At 36.4% G+C, this 27,666-nt stretch overlaps 1 protein-coding gene across 6 annotated transcripts in view; it reads right to left on the bottom strand.

Annotated features, from left to right (window-relative positions):
* Positions 1 to 1,210: 1,210 nt before the first annotated feature.
* EFR3A (EFR3 homolog A) overlaps positions 1,211 to 27,666 on the bottom strand; it is a 75,341-nt gene continuing 48,885 nt past the window's right edge. For all 6 annotated transcript variants that reach the window (XM_063174300.1, XM_063174291.1, XM_063174292.1 and 3 more), the window contains 13 exons: positions 26,330 to 26,444; positions 24,474 to 24,525; positions 21,596 to 21,768; positions 21,032 to 21,107; positions 18,271 to 18,432; positions 16,951 to 17,082; positions 16,397 to 16,464; positions 15,062 to 15,189; positions 10,514 to 10,602; positions 7,151 to 7,199; positions 6,110 to 6,213; positions 5,451 to 5,500; positions 1,211 to 4,243 (listed from right to left, as the gene is read on the bottom strand). In XM_063174300.1, the coding sequence (XP_063030370.1) occupies positions 4,138 to 4,243; positions 5,451 to 5,500; positions 6,110 to 6,213; positions 7,151 to 7,199; positions 10,514 to 10,602; positions 15,062 to 15,189; positions 16,397 to 16,464; positions 16,951 to 17,082; positions 18,271 to 18,432; positions 21,032 to 21,107; positions 21,596 to 21,768; positions 24,474 to 24,525; positions 26,330 to 26,444 (1,304 nt within the window). In that variant the 3' untranslated portion in view covers positions 1,211 to 4,137. The remainder of the gene's footprint in view (positions 4,244 to 5,450; positions 5,501 to 6,109; positions 6,214 to 7,150; positions 7,200 to 10,513; positions 10,603 to 15,061; positions 15,190 to 16,396; positions 16,465 to 16,950; positions 17,083 to 18,270; positions 18,433 to 21,031; positions 21,108 to 21,595; positions 21,769 to 24,473; positions 24,526 to 26,329; positions 26,445 to 27,666) is intronic.

Below are 27,666 nucleotides of genomic sequence, written 5' to 3'. Positions count from 1 at the left end.
ACCACATGAATTGTGATGATAAAGTGAAGTCTTAAATAATCTAGTCGTGATTAGCTACATTTATTCATAATCAGAGATCATTGCTAAAATAATTTAAAAAATGACAAGCAGATAAAAAAGAAACATTTAGCATAGCTTTTTTTTTCTCATTCTCATAGTCACTTTACACCGTATTTTTCATAGGCTTGGGGCACAGCTGGCCAAAACCTACGTTTCCCAAAAGCAGACAACTAATTTATTAACAACTAATCTACAAACATTTCCTACTTCAATATTTTAACTTTTTAATTATTGAATTCTTTGCCTGCCCCATGGGCACCAACTCCTTTCATTAGACCAGGTTGCTCAAAGCCCCTTCTAACCTGGCCATGAACACTTCAGGGGATGGGGCAGCCACAGCTCCTGTGGGCAGCCTGTTCCAGTGCCTCACCTCCCTCACAGGAAAGAACTTTCTAACATCTAAAGTTAGATCTAAACACACTCTTTCAATCTGGAGCCATTCTTTCTTGTCTTATCTGCATGCCCTTGCTCAAAGTCCTCTTCAGCTCTCCTGAATCCCCTTTAGGAACTACAAAGTGCTATCATGTCTCCCCAGAGCCAGGGGAAGTCATGTTCCTCCAGGATTAAGAGCCCCAACTCTGTCCCCACAGCAGAGATGCTCCAGCTCCTTGACCAACTTTGTGGCCTCCTCTGGAGAAGTGAACATCTTTCTTGTTTTGGGGGCTCCAGAGTGGGATGCAGGACCTCAGGTGGGGTGTCCCAAGGGCAGAGCAGAGGGGACAATCCCCTATCCTGCCCTGCAGCCCATGGGGCACTGGGTGCAGCCCAGGACACGTTTGGTTTCTGGGCTGCATCCAGAGCACATTGCTGGGACTTGCTGAGCTTCTCACCCACCAACACCCCCAAGTCCTCCCCAGGGCTGCTCTCACTCCATTTTCCTCCCAGTCTGTGTTTGTGCTTGGGATTGTCCTGACCCCAGGAGCAGGACCCTGCACTTGGCCTTGCTGAACCCCATGAGATTCTTACAGCCCCATCTCTCAAGCCTGTGCAGGTTTAATAGTAAATCAATGTAGTAGTTTAATGATGCAATGCTGTAACATCTGCAAAAAACAAATGGGTGTGCCAACTGAGGGCTATTTTAAATGCTAAAAAATTAGTAATTGACATATAAATTGTGAGCAATAAAAATTAACTGACACCTTAGAAAAGATTATTTTTTAAATTTTGGTTTATTTTATTGCTTAAATATAGATTGCACAGTGTGTTCTTACATTTATTGAAACTGGTTCATTACATACAGTACAGAATATATTACCATTGGAACAACAGACAAATTAGCCCTACTCTGGTTTTGGACAACAGGCTATTTCTACCTTTTAGTATGACCATATCTTAAAGTGACTCACTACCAAAAGCTATATTTTTTTCAAGATGACATAATAGGAAAGAGAACCCCAAGCAACAGCTGGAATACATTTAAACTGGGTACCAATTATAACCATTAAGACAGTGCTCAGTGTGTTGCAGATAACACAGGGCCAGTTTGCATAAGGAGCTTTTAAGTTCTGCAGCTTGTCTGAAGAACTTAAAGAGAAGTGAAACAAAGCAGCTTTGTACTGTACAACAAACAGCATTCTTAATTCTTTTGGCTTCATTCATTGGCTCATATAACAGTAACTACCAAACCAATACATTTTACAATCACTCCCATCTCCCATGTGTCTAGAAAGGCCAGAGTGAACCAATTCTCAACTTACAGACTCAGTGAACCAATTTTCAACTTACAGACTCCCTGAATTTCCATAAAGGAAGAAATGAAATACCATGTGAACACACAGAGTGTTACAAACTCTTCACTCCCTGCACTACACCTGCACAACACCTGCATTTCCCAAACTGAACATTGGAAACACAGAAACCTACCATTACCATAAAGGAAAAATACTTCATTAACAGAACAGAAAATGAAATGCTGAATCTAGTTTTTTCACATGCAGCATTCATGCAACAGAATTCAATCATAGAAACAATCCTGTATTTACAGCACAGTCTCCATACTGCACAAGTGCAAACAGAAGTACATTCTGTATTACTTAAGACTCCTTCTTTTTGTACAAAAGTGCCAAGTGTTATTCTTAAAAAAATGACAGAGTGGGTAGGTTTTTTACATTGTATCCCTATGTTGGATTTACTTTTTAAAAAATTACAGTCTTTATACAGGCCAAAAACTCTTAGTCTTACCTTAAAAAAAAAAGGAAAAAAAAAATGAAAACTAAAAGCTAGAGTCCTATTTATGTGTAGACTGTGGTCTGATCAGGCTGACACGCTGCAGCAGTAAAAATCACAACGGAATGCTGTAGATAAGGGGTTGTTTCGTCATCCACTAACAGCTGTGAGTGCACTGTTAAACTGAAAAGAAGGTCTCAATTACCTTTTGAGCTTTGTGAATGCTTTCTGAAACTCAGCATGTCATCTCATAGGTTTAAGTAGCTGATATTTCCCTATGTCATGCCACATCAGGCCTTTAAATGTAGTCCAGTACAATACTGAAGTACTGTTAAAAAAATTAAAATATTTTTTACAATGGGTTTGCAAATGCTCCAGTCAGCAAATTAGCAGGGCTAATAATCCTTCAGATCATGAGTTATGCAATCAAAGATTAATTTAGGTTGGGACTTCTGAAAGTCATCTAAACCAAGTCCCTGCTCAAAGCAGGCCTAACTGAAGTTACTTTCTTCATGTTCACTGTTCATCCAAAACACTCAATTAAATGTCTACATTTATTATAGATATTTGAGAGCATTCATTCATGTTTACACTGCCCCAGTCAGATTCAGATAAATGAAGGGACTTCAGATTTACTGTTCATGGCATCAATGAATGCTGTTTATCTTTTTTTGCTGGCAGGATTTAGTGAGTCATAAAGATAGCCTTGATAATTATCATCAAATGTCCATTATTTACTTTATCAGTTTTACTTTATTTACATTTGAATAGTATATGCTCAGATACATAAACCTATGAAATTTACCTTAAAGGTTTGAGAAATGAAACAAAAACAAACACAGAGATGCGTCTCTAAAAATGCTTTTGCTTGAAAATATATGTAATAAATTCTTGATCTTTAAATGGTTTCATTGAGTTTACTTTCAATTTCTAAAATATCACTAAAAAGCTGTTATAAACTACAGAGAAATGTCTCACAGAATATAGTTTTAGTATTTATGATTTAAAATGCCCTCAGTTTATTTTCTGCTATACTAAATATATCTCTCCTGTATTTATACTAAAGCAGACAGTAAAATACTACAGTGTTTTCAAAAGTACAGTCTGTAAACCATACATCTTAAGACATGAAATATATTGCACAATTCCGTGCTTCAAGAGGAGATTTCTCCTCTCTTATGCAAAGCTTAAGATTTAACTTTTAGCAAGAAACACAGTACATATACTGGATGAAGCTATCTAAAAAGCATGTTATGTGATGCATCAAAATATACTTAATAAGTGCTCATTAATTCATTCACTGTATTTGAACACAGGTAAGGTATTGGTTTTTCCATCTATTCCAAACCAAACAAGTTGAGCAGCTGTGACAGCAGGAAAAAGAGGGAGCTCAGGTAGGGCTCCCCTGGTTACATTGAATGAGATGAAGCAAGCCAAAAGCATTCTAGTTTGTCAGAGAATTGAGGAGGAGAGGAGTAAAAAAACAAACAAACAAACAACAAAACAACCAACCAAAAAAAAACAACCAAAAAAAAAAACCAAAAACCAAACCAAACAAAGGCTTTAATAGGTTTTTCAGTTACAATATCTCAAATTAAAGGAATTTGAAGCAATACAAATTCCTAGAGTAACTGAAATATTTACCTATACGGCAAGACAAGTTTTAAATCTTTTACATGTACTCAAATATGAAAATGAAGAAACATGGTCTGTGAAAAACCTAACTCAAAATATATTACAGAATAAAACAATTCAAGACAGTTTCATGAATTTGGCTAAAATAATCTGTATTTGGCTCATGTCCATCATTAGATTAAAGTTAGATACAATAAACAATAAAATTTGAAAACTCATCTTGTTCTTTCTATTGTACTCTACTCTAAATAATGTCCAGCAGACTTCAGAAGACACTTAATACACACAAAGATCTGGAAACTTCATCTCATAGACTGGAACAGAATGGTAATGAGGATGTCCAGCAGTCATGGTCATCGTTCCTGAGGGGCTGGGTGGAGGACTGTGTGAGAAGCACAACCAATATACAGAATTTACACTTACATGGATTGCTTTTATATAAATTTACACACTTACAGGAGAGAAACAAGATTAAACTACCCTCCATATATATACCAACAGTATATAATAAAATACCAACAGCATTTTATCCTTATCCTGAAATTATAATTAAATTAGCATGCCCTGAGGATTTTTATATTCTTGTCTGCATCATCAATTTCACTGATGTTACAGAACTATCAAAATGCATCTTACTGCTAATAAATACTATTTATTCTGCATAATGTTGTGCACAACTCTCTATAATAACACCATGTACTGCTCAGGGTGGTCAATATCTAATTATTTTCTCAACCAGATGCAGCATTGGGAAAACAACAGCATCCTGCAATACTACTGATGGACACAGAGATACTGTAAGACACAGTGACATGGTTTCTGGATATTATCCACTATCAAGAAGATTCAAAGAAGCAAGAAAATCAAAAAGTACTCTTTTTCAGTGTGCTGGTTTTGTCTTGGATTATTTGTTTTTTACAGTAGTTGGTATAGGGCTGTGTTTTGGATTTGTGCTGGCAACAGTGTTGATAACACAGAGATGTTTGTGTTACTGCTGAGCAGAGCTTACACAGAGTCAAGGTCTTTTCTGCTCCTCACACTGCTGTGCCAGGGTGTGGGCTGCAGGTGGGCAGGAAGTTGGGGGGGGACACAAATGGGACAGCTGACCCCAACTGACCCATGAGATACCCCATGTCATATGGTGCCATGCCCAGCAGTAACAGCTTCAAGGAAAGAAGTAGGAAAAAAGGGACATTCAGAGTGATTGCATTTGCCTTCCCAAAGAGTCCTGCTTAGCTGGAAATGGCTGAACACCTGCCTGCCCATGGGAAGTGAATGAATTTCTTATTTTGCTTTGCTAGCATGTGTGACTTTTGCTTTACCTATTAAATTGTTCTTATCTCAACCCATCGTTTTTCTTCTTTTACCCTTCCAATTCTCTTCCTCATCCTGCTGAGGAGGGTTAAGCCAGTGGCTACACAGGGCTACATGGACCTAGCAGGGCTAAACCACAGCATTCAGTTACAGCAATTATTTTCTCCCCAATATATGTGTTTGAGAACACTATGACATAACCATCTGAAAACAGCCAAAATTCTTTAAAAATTATAGTTTTTCAGGTATGATATTCTTCTTGCATAAAGCCTTACCGGATGGTGAGTTCCAGTATCTGTGCCAGTCTATCATGAAGCAAGTTTGCCTAGGGGAAAAAAAAAGTCAAAATTGGATTATTAACTCCTAGATAATGAACTGAGCTACAATGGGTGTGCCAGGCCACACTCAGGTGAGTGTGTTCCACACTGCCACATGTAAATCTAGGCCACATTTCTTAATTTCCTTTCTCACTGCTGCAAGGATTCTGAGCCTTAAAGATGTATTTGAGATTGGGTGAGCCTGTCCTGGACTGCCAAGAATTCTAGAGCAAATTCTGCTGTGGCAGACAGGAGTTTAACAAACCTGAAATACATTTAGCTATTTAAAATACATAGTGGGTTAAATGCTGCTCCAGTTATACCAGAATGAAACAGGAATGGACTGTGAACCTGGATTCCAAAGAGAGCAAGGAAGAAGAATTAAGGTGAAGAATGAACAAATTACCCATTATCTTCCAAACGGTCTAGGAACAAACACAAACACACTACAAATTACTGAAATCTTCCACCAGATAGCACTGGAGGAAAAACAAAGAAATGAACTTCTAAACAAGTAACAGCAGCAGTGACACAACAACTCAAATCACCTTCAGTCAGCACATGCCCACTAATGCCTACACTGATATCCTCAGTGCTAACATTTTGTAGAAACTCACTTTGGTTTCACACTGAGCTGCAATTTCTTCAAACGGTGCTTTTTGGAACTTCTCAATCACGAGACGCCTTTTTTCCTTTTCCTGTTCTTCAAGTCCATTGTTATCTTAAAAGAATAATGAAAAAAAATTAAAGACAAATGCAATCTTTGCCTATGAAGTACAAGAAATATCAAATGTGCACTTCAGAAGTGAATAAGGATTGTGCATGAAGTGCAACCATTCTCAAGTGATCAGTCATCTGGCATTGCTCCTAAAGCAAAACACAGATAAAGTTTCAGGAAGATGGTTTGAGGACCAAATTTTTCCCCTTTCTTACTAAGTCTTTAATTAAAAGTAACATCCAGGCTCTCTTTTGCTTTATTGCCTGCACTTCTCACTTACTGCACACAGGTTCAGATTCAAAAGGAAACAAGAATCTCCCAGTATCATGCTGACAGGTGGCCAGACTTTTCTTACTGTTCAGAATGTGTTTACTGTTCTTAACATCAATGTTCAATCCAGATTTTAAACAGGATTTTGGTAGACTGAAAAGCATTAATTAGCAATTACTTATAGTAATATGAAATAAGGAATTTGGATAATTCTGTGTTCGCACAGCCATGTCACTTGTCAGAAAAATATTCTTTTAAAAAATCTTAGTACTTTAAAATCCACAATGTGTTATTTACAACCTAGTTTTTGAATGCATTGAAGACCCAAAAATATTAATACAAAAAAAATACTCAAGTTACCTCATAAGTAATCACTCAATGTAACTTGAATATCTCACATTTATAGCTTTGTACTGCAAATGTAATAGATGACAGACATTTCCAGATGCTTTTCATTCAGCCCCATTAACTTCAGAAAATGAATTCACTAACATTATCAAGGTATCATTTCAGAGATTCAGAAATAAGTAACTGGGGTTCTTAATAAATTTATTAGGTGAAAAGAAAAAAAAAAGTAATATTTTATGTTATTCTAGCCTCTCCCTTTTCTTCAGCAATTCCATAGTAAATGTGAACTATGCTGCACAAACACAACTGTAACAAATCTTACCAATGGCTTTCTTCAAAGCTTCAAAGGTGATTTCTTCAGTATTATCAACCTAAACACATAGAAAAAAAACTCCTTAATCATCACATATAACATATAAGCTTCTAAAAAATGAGGAATATAATAAAACACAGAAGGCAAAAACAGCCAGAACTTTACTGCCTTACAAGTCTCCAGTAACTTCATTTGGACTTTCTGTGACAGGCAACAGATCACTAATTCACATTTTTAGGCCCCTGCAGTTAGTGGGGAGATTTTTATCAATTGAGATAATGGAAAACTTTCCAAATTGTACTCAAGATGCTCTATGGCAACATCCTTTATAAATGGATTTGGATTTAGGCAGAGGAGTCCTTTAGGTCAGGAATAAGCTGTAGTGTTTCTATACTGTAAAATCTCAGTACTGGTTCTGAGGCAGCTGTTGCCAATTACATCAACTGCTTCCTGAGGCTCGCTGAGTGTTGTCTTGGTTCAGGGCAAATTTGGGAGAGAACCCCCAAAGGGGTTACTCTAGGAAAGCAGATTCAATTGGCCCAACTCAGCTACCAGAATGTCATGTAAAATGGGAGCTGACAGTGGAGTGCAGAGTGGAGAATGGTTCCTGCTTTAGGCTAACTTGGTACCACGATGGATGCAAATCATTTGGTGCTTACACCATAAACACTGGAGTTAAAGGGCCCTTCATAATGAGCTATGTCTGATGCACTGAGAATCTGTTCATCTACTGACAGGAATATCCATTTGCTGCTGCAGATGCACTTCACCAGGAATTGCTTGAGGATGCAAAACTACTGAAGTGTTTCAATTTGTTATAGACCTAGTTTCTATACCAGTAAATATATTTATAGTGAAGCCACCCTCTTGGCATTAGGGGAGAATGTTTAGATGGCAGAAGAGTCTTCACCTGAACATAACATGGTTTCTTGGATTGAATTACCCCACTTCAATCCTTCCAACATGTGAACAGGCAGCAATTTTATTCTTCCTGATAAACACTAACTCTTTAGAATGGTCAATTATGATTTAAGATAAGGGGTAAGGCAGCAAAAAGTTCATTTATTCCATTAGGAAGATTATAGTTCTTTCAATTTTTTAATTTATTGGCTTGAACTGCTGTTAAGGGAAAAGGAAGTAGCTGTTTCCTTTTTACATGAGTTATTTCATGAGCTGCAGCTGTAAATTATATTATTCTAACAGGTTTGAATTAATAAGCATGTATTCTCTACCACTAAATAAATAAAAATTAATAAAAATAAATAATTTTTTGTCAAATATTTGTGGATATGGCTACAGATCCAGAGTATTCAGGTTCTGAAATCATCTTTTATACAACTCACATTTGGTAAATGTTAGCTGTTTATGGCTGCCTTTCATAGTGCTAGTTAACTTCCACATTAGTTGCTGATATTACCCAGAATTATACTTGGTTAATTAATACTGCAGAAGCACAACCTGCATTTACAAGTGCTTTCACCTTATGAATGGAGATAACTATGGAATAACTCACCTTCCTGAACAAGATTCACTAACAAACTGGGCACCACAAAAAAACTTTGAGTCTCCTGACAGAAGAACTGCATTTGCATTGTATACAGTAACAGCTATTTTATGGATAAAAAGTCTTCTATCTCAGTGCAGAAATGATATCATACATCATTATGTCCTAAAACTTCCATTAATGAAGTAGGTAATCCTCTCAATCATAAAGATTTATACTTGGGTTTTTTTTTTTCAATTGAGTTCTGCTAATGGTTATGGATTGCTATCCTGACTAATCTACACAGCAAGAAAACCAGATTTGATATACAGATATGAAGGTGCAGTCAGCTAACTGGAAAAGTCTGTTTTATCCACTGCCTTGTAAACAAAGCTCATAAAGCAAGTAAAGGAGGAATATTTTGCTTCCTCTGATCCTGATTAATAAAATTCACATTTTTAAGAGATAAAAAGGAATTCACTATCTAAGACACTGGACTACATTAAGATCACATTAAGCTGAAAATCCATAAAAAGATTTTATCTACAACCACTACATCCACTTCAAAATTGTCTATGTATCAGTGCTTGACATAACATCAGCATAACTTGAAATCTGAAATGGAAACTTCCTTCATTTAATTCTACTTACAAGGGAGTTGTTCAATCACACATAAACACATTTAATGAGTGATTTTAAAAAAGAATACTTATGTCAAACAGCCTCAGTCCTGTGAGGAGCACTTACTAGCTTCAAAAAGTTAGAGATCTGATTGTCTCATTTTTCAAACACCTTTTTATTCTTTCTACTTTTATCTGTATCCTTGCTAAAGCACAAAAGCAAGAAGTGAACACAAAAGATCATCTGAGGTATACTGAGCACAAAGCAGAAAGGAATAATAATAGTAATAACAGTAATAATAACAATAATAATGCAAAACATATCACTTCTGTCTAAAGTAAAGCTTGCTCCTTTGCTATAGCTTAATACTGAATTTTTAACTAACACTCAGGTTGATTCAGTCCACACATTTTGCTTTGTGTCTCCAGGCAGGTTGTGCTTGAAGATGTCTAAAGTAGGAACCATCTGTACCTCATCTGAGGTACAAACACCTCCATTTCAACAGCTCATCTCCACTGCAGTAGATATCTACTTAATAAAAATCAGCAGAACCTTGAAAAATATCCAGTAGAAGTAGAAATTTATTTTAAGAAATATTTCAAATGAAATGTCAAACGATGTGGGACAATTTTAATTATAATATGGTCTTCCTAAGGGATAATTAATATCAGCTCCTGTACCCTACATATGAAGTTTTTGTTGCTACTTTATCCTTCCTGTGCTGCATGTCAAACTCCTCTGGAGAGGAACAGTGACACTGGTGCACACAGCCTGCCCAGTCCTCACCTGTCCCACTCAGAGACTGCAGGTCTCCACCAGGCTTATGTTTCTCTAGGCTTGTATCTCACAGCCCCAGGCTGCTGAACAAGTCTCTCAAATACTTCAAATGATACAGGGGTACAGATGCTGAAATTTATTGTATCCCTCAAAAGGCAAAGAAAACATTTTAGAATATCTACTCATAAAATGTCAGTTGTTCAGCATGTAAATAAACGTATTGCTACACCATAATCTGTAAAAATTGTGACAAATACTTGAACCTTTTAAACAATAAGATCTTTATTTTCATGTTTAATTTTTATTTATTTATACAATAAGAGTGTCTTTGACAACACATTTCTGCAAATTCACAACTTAAAAAAACAAATCCCCCAAAATATTTAACATTGCTAGAATAATCAGATATTTGACTTCTTGGGAATACTTCAATTACATTCCCCTTCCCTGCACTGAGGATGCTGCTTTGAAATAATCTGTGATTTTCATACCTTATCCTCTACGCCACAGCCAGACAGAATATCCACCTGAAGAGACACTGTGTCCACAATACTCTTCCTCCTGGAGAGTCTGTCCTCATCTAGCATAAGAAGAAATTATCTCACTTTTTGCATAACACTCTTAAAACATGTTCAGTCAAATTTCTACCCATCAGATGCAGATTTATTTCCATATGCCTGTTTAACCCAAGATCATCTATTTTATCATTTGAACTGTGAAAAATGATACATTTAGAGTTACTGCTCTAAATTACTAAATATGAAGAAAAATAACCTTTTCATAGTCCCTCCCTCCTCTCATTACAGGTCTTTTCAACTTTCCCTTTAAAGTCCAGAATTTAAAAAACTGATGTCTTATTCAAATGCATAATAATAACAGAGCACATGATGATACACAGCTGTAAAATCCTTTACAAAAGCCTGACCTTTTTTTTTTTTTTTATTGTGAAATTGAAATATTACTGTCTTAATTTTAAGGTATTCTGAAACAGAAAAGGGCTTATGGAATATGATTCATTGACAGAAGAAACAAAGATTTCTGAATGGAAATGAACAACAATCCTTCCTTATTCTTGTTGCTACAAGTACCATATTCAGCAAGTCTAAAAATCTACTGGGTGAAAAAAATTCTCTCCATTTCTCACTTCCTACAAATATTTTAGCAGGTCCAGCTGATCTAAAAAGTTGTCAGAGTAAGACCAACTGTGCTGATACTAAAAGAAGCAAAACAATTTAATTAATGCATAAGGAGATTATGATCAAATGATCCATCATGATGGAATCTCCTTCTGTGACTGCAGTCCTAGGACATTGCACCACTAGTGTTTTCTCATTTTTGACATTTAATATATTAACAAAAGATTCTCACGAACAGTAAAAATACATTTTAAGACTTGTCACAAAGATCCTCTGACAAACAGACACTTGAGTGGCCTGACTTCTGTGTGTGTCATTTACAAAATCATGAATTGCAATGTCACATTTTAGATTTTAGCAAAGATCAAGCCATTTGGACCTTGCTATGATTATCTGATGACTTGCACTGCACAGTTAGCAGCAGCTACAGGCACTTCATACTAAAAAGAAGAGAAGAACTGCAAAACACCCCCATGACAAGGCAATTTATGCTGGTTCTTCTGCAACCTTTGTTTAAACCACTTCTAGCCAAGCAAAGTGCTTTTGCAGTGCAAATATTGAGCATGAACAAACAGAATTCATTCCAGCAGAGCTGAACATGCTCAGTTTTTAAAAACCAAGAAATAACTTTCAGAAGTCACATAAATGAAATGTCATTTTAAGATCAAGAGGCAGTGAAAGAACAAGATTAGTGAAAAACACCTAAATTCTAATATTTGCCAGGTTCTCAGACACCCTGAGCATTTGAAATGGCATTCTGAAGGATTTACTGAATTTTTAATCCCTGATGGCTCACTGGTACATGACCCAATACACTCCAAATCTAAGGAAAGCACCTCAGCCTGCAAGAGAAAACGCCCAACAAAACCACATCTCTGCTGCCATCTTGCTGCTCTCTCTAGAACTGACACACAAACACGAGGAGATACATTTTAGGGACTACTTTGGACAAAATTCATTTTTGTAATGGATGTCTCACTAAACTTGCATATCAAATATGCCCATTTATCTCTAATTTCAACATATTAAGTGGGTAAAAAATTGTGACAATTACCATTTTTTTCTCCTATAAAATACAGTGTTCATCCACACACATGAAGGAGCTCAGGGGCTCAAGGACAGCGATGGAGCCCCAACACCCACTGGCCCAGCCCCTGCCAAGGCTGTCCCAGAAGCCCTGGCTCCATTGCCTGGGCAATGGCAGCAGCTCTGTGTGTCACCTCACTGACCAAGGTGGGCTCCACCACTTTTGATAAGGGACAATGGCTTTAAGCTGAAAGAGGGTAGATTTAGATTAGATATTAGGAAGAAATTCTTTCCCATGAGGGTGGTGAGGCACTGGCACAGGCTGCCCAGAGAAGCTGAGGCTGCCCCATCCCTGGCAGTGTACAAGGCCAGGTTTGATGAAGCTTTGAACAATCTGGGATAGTGAAGGTGTCCCCTGCCCATGGCAGGGGCTTGGAACAAGATGATCTTTAAGGTGCCTCTTTTCCTGGGTGAGGGACTCTGTTCTTTGTGCAGTCATTATCTTGAATGGCCAGTGATTAAGATGAATCATCATTCTTTGAACAACTGACAGCTTCTTCCAACTTTCTACAGGTTTTTGCAATGTCACTCAAAGAGGTAATTAGTACCATCACAAAAATGATACCTATGATTCTAGTACCTGCTCAGGAAAACAAAACAGGAAACTACTTTTTGGTAGAGTACAAAATCATGAGCAAACACAACAGCAAACCACACAGCAGCTAACATTGCTACAGGCATGTCAAGGGGAGAAACAAAAAAGGCATAAGGAAACACTAAATCCACTAAGTACAACACAATTTCTGGCCTAAAGCTCTTTAGGCCTTCTAAAGCATTTTTTGACTGCACATCCTATAGGGACACACCACAGGGCAGGAGAGCAGGCTGACCTACAGCTCATTTTTACCTTTTGACTTGTGTTTGCATTTATGAGGTTTTTTGCCTGATGGAAATAGAGTCAAATTAAATATATATATATATATGTAAGTATATGTAGACAAAAAATGACTGAAGACTTTTAAATTAGTTTTCTCCCTCAAGTAAGAAAGAGAAACAGGTATAAAAATTTGCAAATACGAATGTGTTTCTAGTTGTTAAGAAGTATCAAGACATGAAACAAAGACAAGATGAGAAAATTATGTTCTATAAGTCATTGTTAGGCATCGTAACACTGATATTTGGAAATAGAAGTAATTAGGATGAAATATTTACTGGCATTTTGGTTCAACCCTAGGTTTCACAGGAATATACAAAAAAAGGGATTGTTTCTTTATTAAGATTAATGATCTCTTTTGAAACACTACATTCTAGCTAATCTTAATAGCAGAAATGTAACATTTCATTGCTGTAAAAAAAGAAAAGCTTAGGAATTACAAAATATTCACTTGGTCCTGATTCAGTTAAATGAAAAGCTTGGGAAGCTCAATATTCCACAGGATCAGAGATTGATGAACTTAACTGGCTATGGCAACAGTCAAGAAAAAAGTTTTGGTTGCTGCTCTTTATAAAAAATGACAAAATCCCTGAACCCATCTGATTCACATTTACTAAGGATTAAATATGGCAATTTCTCATCACCTGCAGAGGCAGCTAATCACACTTGCAGCTAAACTCAATTAATGTTGATGTCAGAACTTGTGTCTCTTCCTGTGTGGGAACGCATTTTTAGCAAAGTGTACAAGAAAATCTTACTGAGGTCATTTGGGTACAAATATATCTGAGCTTTTAGAAGAGGCTTAACATAAATTTCAAACCAGGCTATCTTCCTCACTCCATTCTCATTCACTCAAAGCCTGTAACATTTCCTCACTTGCTGCCCACCTCTTCTGCCAATACTAAAATATAATGTTAACTGGTTTTAGGCCAGAAGAAATAAGCATAGGAACATTTTCTTTCTCAGTAGACAGCCAGCAACAGAAAACAGACACTGTGGCTGCGCTGGAACATATCACTAATGTGCCTGCTTGCATTTTTGGGACAAAACCACATCTGCTGTCTGGAGAGCCCAATTCCTCCCACAGTAACTATCCAAAAGAGAGATTCAAGAGCAGGCAGCAATGTCTCTGAATCAAACTGCAAGAGAACACATCTGGCACTATCTGTATGTACTTTGCTTCTTTCTATGTGTGAGCTAGAGAATACAGAAATCAAATTTTACTGCTAGGTACTTTAAAAAGACCATGCTTTGGGCTGGGGTATCCCCTAGTCATGGTTAAGAACAAATTCTTCAATCAATTTTTTTTTAAAGTAATTTGCTCAATTGGCTGTTGAAAATATATTAAAAGTGAAAACCACACAAATATCACATACTAGCTAGTCCTTCTCACATTATTCACTCAGCCTGTGCTGCACCAACTCCCACAAACCTTCCTCAGGCAACACTTCATTTCCACTGCTACCTGACATTAAACTTGCATAAGTATCTGATGGAGGAAAATATCTCATTCTTGCTTAAATTAATATCTGCTCATTGACAGTTTAACTCATTAAGGCAAATAAATCAGCACAAAACAGTGTGGCAAAAGGATGGAGCATCTTTCATCCAATGTTTACATGAAAAGGATAAAGCAAGCTGACTTGTATATTCTTTCTTATTTTCTAGATAAGTCGGTACAGGTATTCTTTTGAAGCAGAGACTTCATTAAAAAGAGTCAAAATGTGTTCTAGGACCTTCTGCCTCAGAAAAAACAATCTTTGAAACTTCTTAGCAATAATACAGTAGCTCATGAGAAAAAAAAAAAACACCTTGAGAAGACAAAATGATCTGATTAGGTTTTGTTGCCTACCAGTCACATTACATTTCATTGGCACACAACACATTAGGAAAACATTCTTAAAAACTGGTACTAAGTGGTACTGCTACAAATCACCACTTACCTGTTACCTGGGGCACATATGGAACTGACAGTCTTTCCACATTGTATCCACTGCCTCCTAATGATTCTGCAATCTTGTTGGTCAGGAAAAACAGATCTGTTTCATCCTTCTCTAAGGATTTTGGAAGACTGTCAAAACATATATTTGAAGTTATTGTCTACCAATAGATATTTGTTGGTTAAGTAAAATATTTTTCTAATGTCTGTAAGCAACCAAGAAGGGTCAATGATAATGATTTGATGGAAATAAAGCTTGGTCAGTTTTTTAGGAATGAATACACACCTAAAATTAGTCCGCTGAAAACCTCTGCAGTATTTTAGATTACTTTAACACTTCTTGTTTATCTGAAATATGTTCTTCACCTAGTCTGCTACATCTTGAGAGAATATGATCTCTGTTAAATTTAAAAAAATGCCAAACCTGCACAGCAACACTAATATTAGTAGTAATTAATTAACTCTAATATTTGTCATTTGCCAGCAGTGTGCCCTTGTGGCAAAAAAGATTGAGGGTATCCTGGGCTGCATCAGGAGGTGGAGGGAGGAGATCCTTGCCCTTTGTTGAGCTGTGGTAAGGCCACACCTGGAGTGCTGAGTCAGGAGCTGGGCTAGCCAGGACACGTAGGGAGCCATCACAGGGCTCCACAGGGTCACTAAGGTGGATTATGGGGCTGGAGCATCTCTCCAGTGAAGAGAGAGAGAGCTGGGCCAGTTCAGCATGGAGAGAATAAGGTGAATCTCATAAAGTGTACAGCTCCCTTAAGGGAGGGAGGGTGGAAAGGCCTCAGAACTAGGCACCTCTCAGTGCTGCTCTGTGACAGAACCAGAGGCAATGGGCACAAACTGACACACAGGAGGTTCTGTCTGAACATCAGGAAACACTTTTTTGTGTGAAGGTGAGGGTGACCAAGCACTGGCACAGGTTACCCAGAGAGGCTGTGGAATCTCCATCCCTGGAGATATTCCAAAGCATCTGGATGTGATCCTGCACAGTCTGCTCCAGGTGACCCTGTTAAGCATGGGGCTTGGATCAGATGACCTTGAGATCCCTTTCAGCTTCACCCATTCTGTGATTCAGTGAAAATTTATTTTGCTGTGTTAGCACACTGAGGATCCTATTGTGTATAAATGTGTCTGACTACTATAAAAAAGTCTGAAGCCCATTTTTTTTCCCTATAAGTGTACATGCTTTTAATGTTGGGATTCTTCTGGCTGTTCAGAACACTATAAAACCTCTGATTGTTTTCACATATGGAATATTTCTCAATGATGTATGATTTTTATTAGCAAAATAGGGGCTTCACTGTCCACTAATTCCCATTTTGTATCTACTTACTTGGATTTGTCTTTGAAAATTGTTTCTGGTAGAAAATAAGCTGCTTCCACACTTCTGGTTTCAATGACCTGAAAAAAAACCCCATGTCAAATTTTACAAATGGAATAGTTCCATAGCTGTTTTCTTCAACACCTAACCTTCACTAATATCAACCACAACACAAATGAGACATCTGGGATTTCTTTTAACCAGGGAAAGAGACTGTGGCTCTCACCTTTTAGACTAAAAATCTGATTCTCATGGTCTTATGCATGTCAATACTATTTTAGCAATGACAGTGGGGCCATCAAGCATTATACCAGATAGAGATTTGGCCCTTTATATATGGCACCATAAGCAAAATAAAATGCTGTACTTTGAGATAAGATTATTTTATTTATTATCTTAAGAGTCAGCAAGAAATGCCACAAGAGACTGAAGATCAAGAACAATGTCAGTGGACACAAACAGGAGAGATCAACACAACAAGCCAGCACCTGACACAAGTTATTTACTGATTTTACAGCAGCATGTGTATAGTTCTAAAGTACCTGCAGTATTTAACCATGTCTTACCTTGCTGACATGCTGACAGAAGGCAGGCACTGCAATCATCTGACTCAGGAAGTTTAGATATGCTGCAACCAATGCCATGACACCACAACGATTAAACATTGGCAGATTATCCTCATTGATGATGGCAATGTCCTGAAATAGAAGGGGTAGCATCATGTTTACAAAGTTAGCAGGCTGTCCTGAATACATGGAAGTCAAATTATCATTGGTAACACTATCTGACATATGATGTTTATCTGATATTACTTAACATTTGGTATCTCTCATCTTAAAATTCTAGTCTTTCAGCTCACTTGTGAAATAGGAATATATTGATCTAAAGTTAGAGAGCTTAAAAGATTCAACCATTATGAAGAAAAATAAATTTACTCAACTCAAAAAAATTCTGTTTCTCAGACAGGAAGTAATGACTGGTAGTCTCTTGTCCTTACCACCTGTTGATCATAATATTTTCTCAGGAAAATTACAAACAGCAGTTTGATAATAAAGATCACCAGTGTGAATCACAGATAGAGCACAATAGAAGGAATTATTTAATGCATATTGGCACTTCTGTGTTTATTCAGATTGCATTATTTTTGCTCTAGTAAAACTCCTAATGTCATTTCCACCAAGTAAGGATTTGGTTCAATTACATATTTTAAAATTAAGGATGCAAACTACATTTCAGATATTTTATAATACAGCTGTACATTTAGGAATAAGGTTAATGACAGAATATACTGCAAATACAGGGCCTGATTTCATCAAATTCCCAGGGCACATGTTAGCAGTACTTTATTTTTGATTTCAACACAGATAATATGTTATCCAGTTTTCCTGAGGACTGTATGCAAGCATGGGTTAATATTTGAACCTATTAAGGAAATGTTAAGGAATAAAGGCTAAAACACTAACAGAATATTACTCTAAGGTAAGATTTAATAGCGTGGTTTAGTAACTATTCCCAACCAATCAATTAATTATACAGAAGTGCAGACAGTCCATACATTTTATACAGAACACAAGATCATAGGTTGAGAGAACACCTTATCAATCTGCTAATGAGTATCAGTGATTCTATTAAATGTTTCAAAAAAATGTCACATCTGCTGTTTTTCCTGAACAGCACATGCTGTGGAAGTTTGTTACAAAACTGATTAGATGAAGTTTCCCCATCAGTAAGTGGTACATACAAAGTGCACTTCCTTAGTGACCAATCAAGTCCAGACCAAATTATGGGATTTCAAATTTGAAGATCAATACACAAAACCCCCCAGTTCTTCACATCTCCAATTACACAATGAATTGTCAGTCAATGAACCCAACACAGACCCATACCTGCAAGGCAATTGCTACTCTAATGAGGTCAATCACCACTTCTTCATTGGCCAGTTCTATTGTGGTAAGAGCTAGAGATGTAAACAGGAGTTCAAAGTTCTTCTGGACATTGTCTTCTTCTTTGCAGCCTAGGTAGATGTGTCTGTACAACTGCTGACCATGCTATGAAAGACATAAAAGGGAAAATGAGTATTAAATAATACAGTAATTTAGGTTAGAAAGGGTATTTGAAGGTCTTCAGGTCCATCTATGTACTCCAAACAGGGCCAACTTTGATGTTAGATCAACTGAGAATTAAAAAAACAAAAAAAATTATAAAATACATGATGTACACATAGATAAACAAGTACAAGTCTACTTAATCAAGTAGACCTCAAGTTTCTAATAACAGTTTCTTTATAAACACTGTACTGTTCTATTTTATGCACAAATGTACAGATAGAGAAGATGATACAGAGAATTGCATGACTACTGCACAGTATCAGCTGTTAGAATTAATTTCCTGTTGAAATATTAGGAAAAAAAATGCCCATTTATGAAAAGGAGAAACCAAAAAGCAATCTTGAAATATTTTTCAAGAACATTTGAGACATTTCAAGAACTCATTTTCAAGAACTGATGAGCTCCAAGTGTTATCCTTGTGAAGACATCAAATTTGTTCATTAAGCAGCTCCCCTCAAACAGCAAACCAAGAAAAAATTCTGCTAGAAGTTGTTTCAGAAGGTGAGCAGGGCTCATTTACTGACATGTGTAGGGAGGCTGCAGCTCTAGTGAAGAATACAGGTCATTTAATGAAAGACTCTCCACTTCAAAAGTGATTTTCTTCTCATGATACTGTGCCTAACCAAATTTCAGTAAATAAACTATTACCTTAACACAAAAGAAAAATGCAAACACAAGAAACACAGGATAAGCAGCAGGTGCTGTATGGAACAGAGGGCTCAGTACCACCCTAGCATTCTTAAACTGGAGGGGGACACAAGTCTGTATCTGCTGACACAAATAATTTTCAAGACCTAAATACTAACTAATTAATTCAGCTCTAGGAGGAGGAAGAAAAGTGATTTTCAACCTCTCTTTTTCAAACAGGACATATTTACTTGAGAAATAATGGTGGAATTGTTGGTCTTTTCATTATCTCTAAAATCAGAGTGGCTCAAATCCACATTGGATTTAGAAAAGAGGGGAACACAGCTATCAGCAAAGCACAGAAGCTACTACAAAATAAAGGTTAGCTGTTTAAAGACCCAATATATTTGGAAAATAAAAGTAATTAATTTTTTATTCCACCGAAAAAGAATTGCATTCTAATAGGAAAATAAATGATTATGTGAATTTTATCAATATGTATCTTTCTAGATGACTGGAAAATGCAAGAAGTTAAGTATTTCCCTTCAAAGAAAGGATAGATATAAACTGAGCAACTGGTCTGAGACCAAGAGTTTTGTGCCTGTGTTTGGTTCCATTCCACCTGGATGTGACACCAAATTGCCTCAGGATCCCCATGCAGCATCAAACAAGCCCAAATGGCCGTCCAGATATTTATCAACTTCTGGAAATGCCTCATCCCTGTCCTTTGATTATGCAGAGCATCTGGGTGGAGCAGGCTGCTAACATGCACACCTACACCAGGTGAGTAACAGTATCACACAGATAATCATTGGCTGACTTCATTGCTCTGGGTTAATATATTTTTTAGAAGGTTGTATGCTCTTTTCTTGACCTGTGAAGAATCTCTTTTCCTCTTCTGCCCTTTTGTTCAGATCAATATTAACAACTCAAATATTTAGTCTGACAGCTACAACTTTCATCTAGCAAAATACATCTAATCCAAATTGCTTTAAATCATAGATAATAAATTAATGAATTAAAATTTAATTCACTTTTTAAAAGACACATTACTAATAATTGCCAATGTTGGAGTATTTTTTATATTTGTATTATTCCAGTTGAACACACACTGGAAGAATATTAACTGGACTAACTTATAGCAAGAACATTTATCTTGCAAAGTTACTTGAATGCTGTACAACTCTAGTTTGCATACTATTACATGCAGTATTTTGGCCTATTTCAGTATTATTTTTTTGTTTGTTTACACACCTACACAGATAAACCAGTCAAGAATGACAGAGCACAGTAACAACTTTATGCATCTTTCCCACATAATACCCAAGGTATCTATTGTAAGCCATTTCACTCCACTTAGTATCATCTAAAAAAACCCTGGTTTTCTTTAGAGACAAATATACTGAGAAGTCACCTGGTACAAAGTCTTGTGAAAATAATCTTTTAAGAAGATCACTGTCTTGTGCACAGTTAACTTCCTTTGACATCTTTACCTAAAACATAAGACACATGTCTCTGTACCACAGCTATAAAAAGATTTCTAAATACAAAATTGTCTAAAAATACAGCAAAATAGAAGCCAAACTAGTGAAAAAATGCTACAGAGCAAAAATTAAATGCTGTGCAGGGATCTAACACTAGGGAGATCTTTTCAGAATCATGGTTTTGACATATGCTGTTCTAATTTCATGCATATAAAGATTTTAACTGAAGACATAAATTAAAATTTTATTGCATGGAATCATCTTTCAAGTATCTAGAGAACCTCAACACTGAAATCACTGTAACTTGATTAGAATAATTTGAAACTGATCTTTGTGACTTGTTGCAAAACCACAGCTGTAGAAGAAAAGCAAAAGCACTTGTTCACTTACAAATTTCTAGATAGAAAAGTGATTTTTCATTCTACTACCTTTTTCATGAAGCTCACATCTTGCCTTGAAATCTTGTCTCGTTTTATCTTTAGGTCAGAAACATCTGGTATTATTCTACAAATGAAAGAGATGTGTTGTTTCAGAACAAAAAAATAAAATTGGAAATTAGGAGAATGTGGAATACAGGAACTATTCAAACAGATCTTGACCCAATTCCCATTTTAATTATATCCATGCTTAACAAGAATATTCAAATTTCAGTTGAAGATGGAGAACCAGAAAGAGAATAATCATATATATAAAGAGAATAATCATGATAATCATGTATTTTTTTATCTACATAATAAAAATAAATATTAAATTCTGTCTTCTACATGATAGAATTTGTGATAGAACTATGATATTTGTAATGGTTCTTTAAGTTACTATACTCTGAGGCTTACCTGTAAAACTCTTGCCATGAATAAATGACATTGAGCACCGTGCATTTACCAAAACAGTACATTAATAATTCATTTTAGCAAAAACATTTAAAAATCAACAGCAGTTGTCATTCAAGTGAAGCACTGGAATTTAAGCAGGCCATAAATGAAGAGCAGTACCTGATCCCTCTGAGCTTGGCTCTGTTGTCGTGCCGGTCGATGAGGTTGTGCAGGATTTCCAGCACCAGCTGCCTCAGCTCCGAGTCCTCCATGAGTGAAGGAGACAGCAATGGGTCCAGAAAGGGGGCAGGAAGGGCATTGCTTATTGTTGTGGCTTTGTATCCTGAAGTCACCTGTGCATTGTTTGAAATAAAATTCATGTGGCATTACTGCATTGTAAGAATTAATCACAGCTGTCACTTTTTAGTGGGATTGCTTTGGCATCCACAAGGTAGATTCAAATTGAAGTATTGTATTAATTTTGAAAATTCCTGACCTCAGTACGAATTTGGAAGGATGTCAGCATACATTTTCAAATTAAGTCACTCATGCTAAAAGGATTTTTCAGTATCCTTTCTTTAAAAACACACTCTGAATCAAAAAATAAAGGTATGATTTATGATTTGGTTTTTTTATATGGCCTATGAAAAGCTGCAGGGCATAAATTGAAGATGATAGGAATTCCAGTCAATAATGACAATAGAGATTTTTCCATTTCAGGTTATGAGCTGTTCACATATGGTAGAGTAAGCTCAGGTGAAATAAAAAATGAGAAATCAGGGCCTATATGTACACCTCAATAATTTATGGATACTATTTTATTGAAAAACATTAAGTAAACAAATATCACTTTCTTAGAAAACTGGTGCCATAGTGCTATTTTGAAAATTACTACTACCCTACACATGTCTCATTCAGTTACTTTTAACTAAAGCAAATTCTGCAGGTACATAAAGAAAAATAAACTTCTACCTAACTACTAATTCAAATTTTAATTAACTGAACATCTACAGTAGCCAGAGGTATTTAAAATTTACCATTCCTTAAAATGGAGGTTACCAGAATATTACAATCTCAAAATATTTTACAAAGTACATATAACCTGTTGAGGATGAAGGGAGCAAAATTATTCCAAATTTAATTACAATAAGCAATTTTCATCCAAGGCTTACATAATAATTTATATATATTCCATACGCTTAAAGTTCTTACATGAGAGCTGTGTTTTGCTGGTTTTGGGGGCGACACGTCATTTTCTTGACAGCAGCACATGGGATACAGTGTTCTGGATTTGTGACCAAAGCAGTGCTGGTAACACAGATGATTTGGCTACTGCTGAGCAGGGCTCACACACCTCCAGAGGAATATTCCATATTAAAATGTGTCATGTTCAGCAGCAGAACAGGAGGCAATTTGTGAGGGCTGCCACTGCTCAGGGACTGGCTGGCTATCAGTTGGTTTGTGGTGAGCAGTTGGGATTTTGTTTTATTTTATCATTACTTCTTTTTCTTGTTTCTTGGTTTTGTTTTTCTTGGTTTCCTTTTTTTACTTACTAAACTGTCTTCATCTCAACCCACCTCTCTCACTGGTGCTGTCCTGGTTCTCTCCCCAAGGCCCTGGGGCTGGGTGAGTGAGTGCCTGGGTGCTCCCTGATGCTCTGGGTTAAACCTGAGTGAGCACAGTGCCCCAGCTTAGCTGAGGCTTCCCAGGGGATGTGGCTGACAGGAGCACCAGGGGACAAGAAGGTATCTGATCAACCATTCTGAACATGGAAAATGACTGATATCACAAGCAGCAAGGCTGCAAAACTAAGTGCACACTTTTAATGAAGTGCCAGATTTCAACTGCCTATACAGCATTAACTTGTCTGCCTGTGTATACATGACAACAGGCTAATTATGTTATGAAATACTTTTCTTTTGTATAGAATACATGATGTATAATACTGGGTTTTGTCCAAAATATTTATAAATTATTAATTTACTAAGCATCAGAACAGTGACTTTCACACCTCTGTGCCATGATGGGATTTTACTTTCGTATTCTAAAAGAGATGCAAACCAAAATTCAGGGTCCAAAATGTTAAATCCCTTCCACATGTACACTCTGACTCCCTTAAGGCACAGTTACAGGCTTTGTAGCATCCAAAATCATGATTCTTGCCTGTTTTAATGGAATTTTAATACTGGTGAGATGAATATGGTCAGGAACAGTTTAAACATAGACTCGGGTATGTCTAATGAAGACAATGTGCAAAATGACCACCTGAGGTCCTTTCTAAGAAGTTTTCTATCCTTAAATTGCAACTCCGAATGCCCAGCTCTTTTGCAAACCAGAGTCTAAGATTTCAGATTTTGTCTAACACCATACACGAGTTTCATGCCAAAGCAGGGACAGAAAGTCATTTTCCAAGAGGACATTCTTCTGCTTTAGTTTGTGAAATCATTGCCCTATTTGAGTCACTAAACAGTTTTGAGCTTCCGCAACAAAACAGGCCAGGATTCTACTGGCAGGAGCCTCCTTTACTAGCCTCTTTTTGACTTTTACCATCTGGGTCTATTTCCAGAAATACTCTTTGAAGATTTACAGCTGAAAAATGTATTTGTGATAAAAAATTCAATCAAACGTTGCAAGAAATTTCGGAAACATTAGGAAGGAAAGAACAACTGTGTCTGAGATATCCATTCCTATGGTTTTAAAAACATTGGCCATTCTACAAATTACCACTTTTCCAGGCTCAGAGATGAAAGTGATTTCACTTTGATGTTGCCAGTACTGCTGGCAGAACTCAACCTACTCTAGGATGTTCTTTTGGATCTGCAGATCCAATTATAACTGACATTCACTGAAGTGCTCTAAGAGATGGAGGTGTATTTCTTGTGCTGTTTGGAATGTAAGTTGGAAAAATGCTTTCACAATATTACACAATAGAATTACAGGTCTATGCAATATGAATGTATGTTTATTTTCATAGTCCAGTGTTGTTATACTGTAAGTATATACATAAAGTGAAACACTGTGTGTTTATAACATAGTATACTGATCACAAAAGGCTTACCATAAGTAAAGATCTCAATAACATGATTTGAATCCTCCTGCTTCCCAAATCTCTGCAATTGGAAAAAAAATTTGCAAATTAGGTTTTCTTGCATATCTTTGAAATATTATTCTACTCTTATTAGACATTATTCCCATTTTTGACAAGTGAATACAGCAGTCTTGGAAGGGATGCTGGATGATCATAGATAAAGGAAAGTATCTCCAACTGAGCTGCAATAATTAAATGTTTTTGAAAGACACATTTATAGGAAGGCTGAAAAAATGGAGCACATTCAGTTGAAGAAAAAATTAAATTATATTTGTGAAGGAGGTATAAATCTTTTTGTTTTACTCAGAAATCTTTAAAATGTTTGACCACTACAAGCTTGATAGTTTGTTATTTTCACAAGCATCAGCACTGAAAATTTCTTCTGGAGTCTGAAGAAATGTGGACATTTCTTCTTTAGGCCAGACCCCAAAACTTTGAGACTGGAAAAAAGTTATTGGCAAAATCAGTAAGAAAAACTGAAAGATTCCTCAGCTTTCATATCACAGGAAGGTGCATGAAACATTACTTGACCTGTTCTTCATCTGTTTTCATTTCCCTCCTGCAGGTACTAAAAGTAGCCAAACAGCAGAAGGTACATAGTCACTATTCTTGCAAGGTCTTAGGAGATCAAAGTGCACTTGGAATAAATTGTTCCATTCACAGAGATTCTTTCAGGAAAGTAAAAAAAGTACAAGCCATTTCCCCCATTAAACAGTGTAAAGGAAGACCAACCCTCTTCACAAAAGTTGGTCATTACATAACAGTGGAAGCTTCTACCTTAACGGGCTACAATCCTGGCTGTCTGTATCATTCAAATGTCTTGGGCAGCAGAAATCAAAATTCTAAGTAATGCCAGACTTTATCAGCAATCTCAGAGTGACATATGCCCATCATAGTAACACACTGCTCATACACATGTTTACACAGAATCTCATAAATGGAAAATTATATAGTTATAAAAAAAACAACCACTACCCTCAATTGTTAATCCAAGTAGAGAATTTCATATGGATTGGTGCTTCAAATACCTCCACAATGAGTGACAACTGCTTGGCACAGACTTACATATTCCATGGAATAGCATCCCATGCTGCAGGGATATTTTATGAAAAGCTCTAAGAAGCTGGAGAACGACAATGACTTCCTACTTAATCTATGAGGGGATCACTTATGTGGTGCAAAGTGTCTGTGCACATCTGGAAAGAACAGCTGCAGTCTTTTCACTGACTTCCCCACACTGAGGAAATGAAGTCTTTTAAACAAAATTATTCCTGTTACAAGGAAGAGTATCCAGTATAGGGTGACTTTTAAATTGTGGGTTTATTAAGTCTGTCCACTTACAGCTTTTTCCTATTTCTGAATACACAGGAAAAATCCAAAACTCACTGGAATTTCTGCAGTTATTTCTCAATCTGAAGTCAACTTGTACAGAATTTTAAAAAAAGAACAAACATTAAAAATAGTTTGTAAATTATGCAATTTATAATTGAATTCCTCCCATGTTCAAAACCCACATATAAAAATTACGGCATTAACAACCATAAAGTTCATAATTTCAGAAAAAATTGTACTAATGCAGAGATAAAGAGTATTTTAGTGAAAAATAAATGACCTTCCAATCAGGTAATTTTTATCAGTAAAATGTCTGTAGGTTGATTTAATATTGTTGACACTGAGCTTGTCTTGGTTCTGCATAGTATTTCATACAGCCCCTAAGGAGTGAGAATTTGCATTTCGCTTTTCTTAATGTTTTTCACTTCTTAATTCATCAGGATTCTAAAATCTAGATTTTTAATTTGTAATTTAAAAATACAGGATATACAAACCCAAGGTTACTGGGATCCAGCGACTGTGAAGTTGCTCCCAAAACTGGTACTTTGCTCATAATGAACATCATAATCTCTGATCTCTGGTAATCTGGAAGATTGCTTCCAAAAAATCCTAAATAAAAACAGAAAGAAATTGCAGAAGAAAAAGAGATATAGGGCTCTTCTCTTTATAAGAAAAGCCTTTAAAATACAAGGAATATATTAACAGGTCAAAATAGATGAAGAATAAACATGTGACTTGTTTAGGGCATAATCTCATATTTATTTTTACTGAATGATTTTAGTGAGTCTTTTTCATGATACTTTCATCTTTGAATACTAAAAGCTAATTTTATCCTCCTCTAAATATTCAATTTAAAAATTAAATATCTGGAGTCTATTAACTTGTACCTAGTGAAGAATTGGAAGTGTTTCTCATGGCACATAGTATTGTCTGTTTATTGGAGAATAAATATTACAAGTGAGGGGACAGAAGTCCCAGAGACCAACAAGTATTTTAGGACTAAATCAACAGGAGATGCTGATTTCTCTCTGGTGACCTGTGACAGGACATGAGGAAATGGGATGGAATTGCATCAGGGGAAGTTCAGATGGGACATTAGGAAAAGGTTCTTCACTAAAAGGAAGTTTGGCCACTAGATGAGGCTTCCCAGAGAAGTGGTCACAGCACCAAGCCTGACAGAGGTCAAGCAGTACCTGGACAATGCTCCCAGGCACATGGTTTAGCTGAAGCAGTCCGGGGAGGAGCAGAGAGTTGGACTCAATGATCCTTATGTGTCCCTTCCAACTCCAGATAGTCTATTTTATTACTATGAAATAGTATACCATTAATTTCAGTAGAAAGAAGCTTCACAAAATGTTGGTTTGTGGGATTTTTTTTTGATGGGAGTTGAACATTTTTACTTGGGAACGTTACTGAAATGGTGAGAAATAATCTACTATATACTTGTTAGTGCTCTTCAAGGCAAGCAAAGGTACAAACATTTAAGCTAATCTCCCTTGTTTTTTAAAAATAGGAATGCATATCATAAATGCACCCCAATATACATCACTGTCATAAGGGAAAATCTGAGAAACAGGGAGACATTGTTGAGAAAATAATTTCAACTGCTGCGCATTAAAGTACTTCAGTTAAGTCGTGGTAGCACAACTGGCCATTAGGTGTCATTGTTGCTACTATGTTTAACATTCATTTCTATCAATTTCAAAGCACTACCTATGAAAAAATGTATTACTGTATACAACTTTTTGCAGTGATTTTCATAGAAGGACTAATACTAGTTCTGCACCAAACAGAGATTTCTACATTTCAAGGGCCACATAATAATATAATT

The sequence above is a fragment of the Melospiza melodia genome, chromosome 1 (assembly GCF_035770615.1).
Source record: "Melospiza melodia melodia isolate bMelMel2 chromosome 1, bMelMel2.pri, whole genome shotgun sequence".
In the NCBI taxonomy this organism is placed as follows: domain Eukaryota; kingdom Metazoa; phylum Chordata; class Aves; order Passeriformes; family Passerellidae; genus Melospiza; species Melospiza melodia.
This window is presented reverse-complemented; position numbering and strand designations above follow the sequence as displayed.